Source organism: Arachis ipaensis, chromosome B02 (assembly GCF_000816755.2).
Source record: "Arachis ipaensis cultivar K30076 chromosome B02, Araip1.1, whole genome shotgun sequence".
Taxonomy (NCBI): Eukaryota; Viridiplantae; Streptophyta; class Magnoliopsida; order Fabales; family Fabaceae; genus Arachis; species Arachis ipaensis.
In genome coordinates, this window is record NC_029786.2 from 9,630,189 (window position 1) to 9,639,267 (window position 9,079).

The following is a 9,079-nucleotide window of genomic DNA, read 5'->3' on the forward strand; positions in this document are numbered from 1 at the left end:
TAAGGAATGCAACCCTAAACTCTACACCAGTCTAAAGGTTCCGGTAATAACAAAGAAGGAATCTTTGTGTTGTATAGGATCGGATCAGACATAAATATACACATCATTATGGTTAGTTGATATTCTAGTTGGTTTTTTATATTTTTTTCTCTCTTAATTATATCAACAATGAATAATATAATATCATAAGTTTTTTTTTTTTCAAATTATGTATTTTTTACGACAAAAATTAAACTATGGCTACTATCACCATTACCATTAAACGCCACAATTAACTTAACTAAATTAATTAAGTTAGTCGAGTAATCAATTCATTTATTCGTGAAAATAAGTGTCTGCAATTTGATGTTTTCTATCTTATATATATAGCAATTTAATATTAATTAATGAATAATTTTTAAATAAAATTTAAATTTACGACAGATTCATCTTTTACTATTATCAAATTAAAAATATAATAAAAAATCAGAATTATTTCTAATTTTTACAAAACGCTATATGATTGATAGTTATTCTTAATTGTCCCATTACTTTATTAAGAATACACAACATATCATGTAATTAATGTCATGAATGAAGCAATTTTTGTGTTGGTTGAAATCTTAAAATACCTACATAACAATATCACACAAGCATAAGTTATTACAGCAATGCATATATAATATTACATTCCCTCTATTCTTTCTTATTTGTATCAATATTATTAATCCAAAGACATAAAATTAAAAGTCCATAATAGCTTGAATTAATAGAAAGAGATTTGACTCCGATCATAAAAGAAGCCAGAAGGACTACCATTTGGAAGTAGTGCCAACCTCACAGGACTAGCAGCACCTTCTTCCACAGTTATGAAGCCAGTATTTGCAGTCATATCAGTTTTAACATAACCAGGACACACACTATTGATGCAAAATGTAGGGAACTTCTTAGCAAGAATTCTTGTATATGCATTCAAAGCAGCTTTCGAGAGAATGTAAGCACTAGCAGCCTTAGGCCATCCTTTGCTTTCTAATCTCCCTTCTTTGAAATCTTTTAGAAACTCATTCAATACCATATCTATTTTCTCTTCTGTAAGGTTATCAGCGTCATTGAACACCCCTTTAGCCCATTCATTTAATACACACTAAATTTAGAAAAAAGAAAAATATAATATCAGGTCATGATATAACATATACAACTATATGAAGAACTAATATGACGTTATGTAATTGGATATACGTGTAAAACAATTTTTTTCTGATAATGCATCAAAATCAAATTCTAAAATTAATGGTTTTTTTTAAAAAAATTATGCATAAGCTTTTGTGCGCTACTCTCTCATAGTACCTTTTTGTTCTAAATGATTTTGATTTACTCACAAGTTATACAAAATTTAAACAAAGAAAAAGTAATTTAAAAATATTTAATAACTTAAATTAATAGGTAATAAACGTACCTTTAACTTTCCCAAAAAAGATGATACATTCACGATTTTTGGTGAATCAGATAACTGGAGCAGGGAAAGAAGAGATTCGGAAGTTCTTTTAGCACCATAATAATTTATTTGAAAACAATCTTGTGCTAATTCATATGTTTGACTCCTTGTCTTTTCTATTTCATCCTCAGATAATTCCTACAAATAAAGAATAATATTAATAATAACTCAATAATAATCATAATCAAACATTATACTTGAAGCTGTAATATTTAATTTGTTTATTAGAAAAAAAATGTTTAATAAACAAAAAAAATAAACTAAAAATAATTAAAATTATTTTATTTAATATTTATTAATTTTAACAATAATTAATAAATATTAAATAAAATATTTTTTTTTTATCTCTTTAACATTACCGTTAAAAAAATGAGAGAGAGAGAGACGCTTCATAATTTGATATGCGTGCTTACCTCGCCTTTCATTATTAATGAAGGGAGTAAATCAGTGTCTTTAATCACAACTCCACTAACCCCTGCATTGTTAACCTACAAAATGCAACTTTTTTTCTTGAAGAAATATCCCAGCATCATTAACATGAGAAATTGAAAGGTATCAACACCATCAATTATTACAGATATTGAACCTTGCCTAATGTAGAAATTTTTTTTTTCAACTTTCAATTATTCGTCTCACGAAACACTCCTAACAAAACGAATCCAAAGCAAAAATCATTCAGATTTGGCAGCAAGAATGGGATCCACAGCTGCTGCCGTGACCAATCAGATTGTTACAACTCTATTCAATTAGATCTATATCTTATAAAATAAAAAAATAATAATACTGTTTTTTTTTTTTTAGTTAGAAAAAGAAAGACTTAAAATCAAAGTAGCCATGTTATTACCAGAATATCAAGTTTGCCAAATTTGGATTTGATGAAATCTGCAAGAGAAGCAACACTTGCAGGATCAGCAACATCAAGCTGGTGAAAAAGCACAAAATCAGAGAGATCTTTGAGTGTCTCCAATGCATGAAGGCCTCTCTTTTCATCTCTTGAAGTCAACACAACCTTCACTCCATTTGAAGCCAATTGCCTTACTATTTCTAATCCAATTCCTTTATTTGCTCCGGTCACAACTGCATACCTGCTTATCAACTAACTCAAATTACTTTACACCAATAATAATAATAATAATAATAATAATAATAAGAGTAAAATATTTTTTTTGTTCCTGAAGTTTGATAAAAATTTTAAAAATACTTCTAAGTTTTATTTTGTTTTAATTTTGTCCTAAAAGTTTTCGATTTGCATCAACTATACTCCTCACGGCTAATTTTTTCAAAAAATTTAAGACCGATTCAACAACAATTTCATAATAATAACCCCTCAACACAAGTAAATCAAACATAATTTTCATGTATTATTGTTAGATTGATCTTAAATTTTTTGAAAATTTAGCTGTCAAGAGTATATTTGATGCAAATCGAAAATTTTTAGGATAAAATTAAAACAAAATAAAACTTAGGAATATTTTTAAAACTTTTACCAAACTTTAAGAACAAAAAATACATTTTACCTTAATAATAATAATAATAATAATAATAATAATAATAATAATAATAATAATAATAAACATTCAGAGTGAAGAAAGTTGGAAATGTAAGATATTATTAACTGTATATATATATGGTGTTGGAAGTTTGAAGCTAGATTAACTTTACCTTTGTGAAGAATCTTCCATCTTAGTTTGATGAGCTTTGAGCAGTTCACAGAGAGAGAACAAGGCTTTGCCTTAGCTATCTATATATAGCACATACAGCTGAATGTATTGGAAGAGTTTCAAGTGTATTGGAAATATGGTATTTCAGTTGTTTTAACTTTTAATCGTTGATTTAAATTATAAAAAATATATATAATATATTAATTGAAATCAACTGTTAAAACAACTGGAACACCGATGTTCCCGGTACACTTGAATTTTTTCCTAAAGCTTAATCACACCACACATTAATCAATTTTGTTAAATTGTTAACACTCTATGGACGAAACACGAGGCCTGCTCCCCACCTGCTGCTGTCAGCCTTTCTATCAGCTCACATAGATCGGATCCGATCCAATCCGATCAATTTGCGGATCAGATCGTATTCGCAATTTTCGGATCGGATGCGGATATTTACCGCGGATCTGCGGATATTTACAGCGAATCTGCGGATACGATCTGATCCATGGACACCCCTATATAGGGGTGTGTAAGGGATCAATGACTTGGTGAATAAGAGAAATCAAAGTGCAGTGAAAGCTGGTAGAAGAGCAGAGAGAACAAAGAGAGGAGTGAAGAAGAGAAGAAAGCTATTCAGCAGTGTCTATTGAAGGTGAACAGGTTTACAAAAATTGAATTGGGATTATTACAGCATTAGTTTATATATGTACAGAAGTTAGATGATTGTGTCAAGAGTGTGAAGGTACGTGTTGGAAAGTTCAAGAGTTCGATATTTAGTGAATTTTAATAAAGTAAAAAAAAAAATAGCAAATCAAGCAAATCCAAAAAAGAGATTCTTACTTAAAGAGAAATATTAGATATATATTATTAGTGTTACTTTTTCTTATCAACTTAAATTTTTAAAATGAGTAAATTCATATCAGGTGAGAGAATACAAAAAAACTGTTAAACATAAAAAGTATACTAATAGAACACCACATCAACATATATCCAACTTAAATTCTACTATATTAAGCATAATCAATTAAGATAACATTATTAAATTTCAAAATATTTTTATGAGCCTCATGCAGGATTATACAGTAGCAATGCATATACACCATTATTTTTACTGTTTGTTTTTTTTTTTTTTTGGTCAAAACTAATTTATAAATTGGATGATTTAAAAAATAAAATTTAAAAATTACAAATTGACACTTATTTGGAAATTCTTTTAATTTGAAAAAAAGTTTCACTATAGTTGAGTTATTTAATTTTTAAAAGTAAGGAGGAAGAGATGGTTAATGTTAATTAATTATAGTGACACAATTAAATTCTACTAAAGACAATTGAATACATCATAGAGAGTAACTACCTCTGTTTATAAAAAGGTTGGCTAAAAATCACCTAATTTCTTTTATTCATAACAATTCCGCTAAGTAGAGTCACCAAAAAAAAAATTGGTTAGATAGACAATAGAATTTATGGAATTTATGAACAACGTAAACAGTAGACTGAAAATTTGACAAAATGAAGTTAAAAAAAAAATCACTCCACCCAAAATACCCAAGCAAAAATCTCCCTTCAGTAATGTAAAAATTTTTAACTATTCATTATACCCTAATTTACCAAAGCACCAACTAATTTACCAAACCGTCTGCCGTCGCCGCCTCACCAACTAGCCCCTTTCGCTGGCGTCGGACATCATCGTCACCTCCTAGGTTCTTCAAGCCATCGCTTGATCGCCAACCAGCCCCCAACGTCATTGTTTACAATCATCATTGTTTCCCTATCCCTTCTCATATTCATAATAGTCTTATTAGTATACTAATAATAAGTAGTTGCACACGAAGATTCATTACGAGACTTATGTTTGTAGATTTGGATGTCATGATCTTCGCAATTGAATTATGAAATACGAGACTTATGTTTGTAGATTTGGATGTCATACCCCATATTCAATGGTACAAGAAAATGAGAATGCATACATAACCCAACTCAATTGGATTAGAATGAAGAAACTTCATTCTGAGAATAGAAAAGGCCAGAAGAGGCATTTGAAAGCAATGCTAATTTGACAGGACTAGCAGCACCTTCTTCTGCCGTTAAAAATCCAGTATTGGCAGTTATATCAGTTTTAACATAACCTGGACACACACTATTGATGCATATAGTAGGGTACTTTTTAGCAACAATTCTTGTATATGCATTCATTGCAGCTTTTGAGATAATATAGGCACCAAGAACCTTAGGCCATCCTTTTCTTTCTAAACACCCTTCTTTGAAATCTTTCAGAAATTCATTCAACACTTCATCAACTCTCTCTTCTGTAAGGTTTTCAGCATCACCCAAGATTCCTTTAGCCCATTCATTTGACACACGCTGAATTATTAGACATGGAAAGCAATAATAATAAGAGTGACAAAACAGAATCATAAAATAGTAATGGAGAATAAAAAGTAATAAAATAAGCCTATTAGTAGAGCAACAACCAAATTTAGCAAAGCAATCTAAGATCTACTAACTTTTTTTTTAAAAAAAAAGCTAAGGTTTAATTTTTTTGTTAGTTTCCATAATTTCATCAAAATTTTAATTAAATCTTTATAGTTTAAAAGTCTGTATTGATTATTGAGTCTCTATATTAGATAAAAACTTTCTATTCGGTCTTTTTTAACTACTTTTTGTTTAAAAAAATCAATTTTATTTTAAATATTTGATTTTGTGTTTGATGTAGAATGAATATGGAATATTCTAAAAGCAGATATTTTAGCATTGGCGTGTTTTTTTCTGAAAAATAATCATTAGTAAAGATTTAATTACAAATTTTTACCTAATATAAAGATCTAATTATAAATTTTTAAACAATAAAAATCTAATCACATAATTGGTAAAACTATAGAGATTATTAGATAATTAAACCTTAAAAAAACACAAACAAAGAGAGTATCCTACCTTTAACTTTCCTAGGGAGGATGATACATTCACAATTCTTGGTGATTCAGATAATTGGAGAAGAGGGAGAAGGGCTTCAGATGTTCTTTTAGCACCATAATAATTTATTTGCAAGCATTCTTCAGCTAGCTCGAATGTTTGAATGATTCCGGCTTTCTCTATTACATCATTGGATAATTCCTAAAAATTTCACCCAATTCAATATACTAAGAAAACATCTTAGCTTGTGTTTGGTTTATATTTTTTAAATTCTAAAATAGAAAATGTTGAAAAAAAAAATATGAATCAAACTGGGTGTAAAGTTCTTACCCTGCTTTTCAATAACACTTGAGGGACCCAATCATTGTCCTTAATCACAAGTCCACCAATCCCTGCATTGTTGATCTACAAAATGCAATTCTTTTCTTCAAGAATAATATTCAAATATCAATATATATGACAAGGAAAAAGATAGAATCCATTTCAATTGAAAGCTACCAAGTCAAGGTTATTAATTAAGGCAATGAACTCATTCCTGGTTGGTATCCAAAATGAATAACATAAACCCTAAACATGACTTGATAGTAAACCCTGGTTAGCATGCAGAGCTTCATACGAGAAGTTTAATTTATTACATTCAGAACAAATTAGTCAATTTCATTTTTTTAGTGGAATTGTAAGAAAAAAAAAATCCTTAACATGCAACTAACAAACATGAAAATAAATGAGAAAATCCCAAATCATACAATAGAAAATTTATATATATATAGTTGACTAAATCAACGAAACTTATTTCTGAGTAGAAAAATGCAAACATGGAAATTTTATTTTCACATAATTCATCTTGTATCCCCTTCCATGCAAACAAAAAAGAAAAAGAAAGTGCTATATATATATGGAATTTAATTTGTCAAGTTACCAAAATGTGGAGTTTTCCAAATTCGGATTTGATGAAATTTGCAAGAGAATCCACACTAGCAGGATCAGCAACATCAAGCTGGTGAAAGAGGATAAGATGAGAGAGATCTTTGAGAGTTTCCAAAGCATGAAGGCCTCTCTTCTCATCTCTTGAAGTCAACACAACCTTCACTCCATTTGAAGCTAATTGCCTTACTATTTCTATTCCAATTCCTTTGTTTGCTCCACTCACAACTGCATATCTGATTAATTTGGAAAATAATGTAACTTTATTTTTCTTAGAAAAAAAATACTGAAAATAAAAACTAAAACGAAACAGATCCTGTTTAACATCAAATAGGGTTTGAAGTGGGATGAAGTATATAAAAAAAAGAGCATTGAAAATGGTAGTGTCTCCAGCAAGAATACTACAAGAAAATGGTGTTGTACTTTACTTTTGTTGTGCTTGTTCCATCTTTAATTTGAGGCTTTGTCGACTGTTCGTTTCTAACGGAGAAATCAGAGAAGAAGATATGATGAGCACTATTTCCATGCATGTATGCCACTTGCCATGATTTCCCTCTTACAAGTTTGCTGAGATAACAATCAATTTTGAGTATAGTTTGTTTCGAGTTTTAAGTTGATTAATTTGTTTCAGTTTTATAACCGTTAATTAAGAAGTTAGCTTAGCCTTCGGCGATTTTTTTATTGTTTTTAAGAAATTAATTTTATTTTTTTGGTTAATATACCATTTATTCTTTAAATTTATTAAATAAATAATTTTTTATTTTTAAATTATTAATTTATCATTTTTATTATATCCCCTTATCATATCAAACACTGTTCTTTCTCTTATTATTATTCTCTATACACATGTCATCGTCTTATTGCCATTATTATATTACTTTATTTTTTTCGTTTTTTTTTTCTTCTCCTTTCACTTTCTCTTTACCCTATTGTAATTATACATCTTTTATATGTTAATCAAATAACCAGTGCTATATGTCAAATAAATGATATTATAGAAGTCAAAATAAATTATGTTTTGTAATATAATTCATTTATTTTAATTTAATTTAAAAATAAATATTTATATACACAAACAAATTATTGGTAGGTGCAATTTTTTTTGTTGCGTCTTTTTTATGTCAATCAAATAATAAGAATTTAATTTTAATATTCTATTAGTGTAAAATAGTTTCACGTGCATCTAATTACGTAACACCATCAAAATTAAACTTATCAAATAATCAAGTTGTATATTAAACAATATTGTGAAATACAAAATCATTAAATTTTTTGTTATATAATTTATTTAATTTAATTTAAAAATAAATATTTATGTACTCAAATTTTGATTACAATACTTTACATAATCAATAATTTAAAAAATAAAAAAATAATATCATTCAATACAAAACAATTTTTAAAAAAATGAGATTTAACTGAAAGGTAATAATTACATAATTTGTAATTGTAATGAATGGAGGCGAGAGAAAAATGGAGACGATACAATCACGATGTTGAAAGAAAGAAAATGATGGCAATAGTAAAAATACAAAGAAGTGCATCTAGTTCGTAAGAGAAAAAGCACTACGAATCAAATAATGAGATTAAAAAAAAATTATAACAGAAGAATGAGATCCAAAGGTTGGTATAAAGTACTCACATAAAGAATATACCCAAAACAAAATGATAAGATCTATAAAAAATTATTTATCACCGCTAATGATTCTTTTCCTTCTTTCATACATGGCATCGAAAATCAACATTTGGCATTATCATTATCTAGTTCAAAAAACCACAAAAACTCATCCATTTAATTGTTATAAACAAAGGAGCACATTTAGAATAGAGAAGAGAATTAAGAAAAATTGAAAAGGATAAATTATTGGAATGAAGAATTGAAGAAGAGGTTATGCATTTCTACGGTTATTAGTGGAAACACAGAATGAAAATGAGATAGAAGAATATGTGTTGTTAATAATGGTGAAAGTTTTTGTATTTAAAGTAACTGATGCATGTATGTACGGAGAACTTCTATCGTTAAGGGCAATATTAGAACATAAAGTTGGACACCAAAAACTCAGTATTGGCATTATATATTGTTATAGATATTGTTATAGATATAGATTAT

At 28.2% G+C, this 9,079-nt stretch overlaps 2 protein-coding genes across 3 annotated transcripts; both read right to left on the reverse strand.

The window, feature by feature from the left end:
• Positions 510-3,277, reverse strand: LOC107624828 ((+)-neomenthol dehydrogenase). Of its 2 annotated transcripts, XM_016327296.2 has the most exons (6): positions 3,137-3,277; positions 2,319-2,559; positions 1,888-1,962; positions 1,436-1,612; positions 740-1,123; positions 510-611 (listed from the first exon to the last, which is right to left on the reverse strand). In XM_016327296.2, exons 1-5 carry the CDS (start codon positions 3,154-3,156, stop codon positions 746-748), a joined length of 891 nt encoding a protein of 296 aa, XP_016182782.1. In that variant the 5' UTR covers positions 3,157-3,277; the 3' UTR covers positions 510-611; positions 740-745. The 2 variants fall into 2 exon arrangements, with proteins under 2 accessions (XP_016182782.1, XP_016182781.1); XM_016327295.2 differs by lacking the exon at positions 510-611 and having other exon boundaries at positions 628-1,123.
• On the reverse strand, positions 5,002-7,582 carry LOC107628169 ((+)-neomenthol dehydrogenase). Its single transcript, XM_016330961.2, has 5 exons — positions 7,398-7,582; positions 6,965-7,205; positions 6,376-6,450; positions 6,067-6,246; positions 5,002-5,496 (listed from the first exon to the last, which is right to left on the reverse strand). The coding sequence occupies exons 1-5, from the start codon at positions 7,493-7,495 to the stop codon at positions 5,122-5,124; spliced, it is 969 nt and encodes a 322-aa protein (XP_016186447.1). The 5' UTR covers positions 7,496-7,582; the 3' UTR covers positions 5,002-5,121.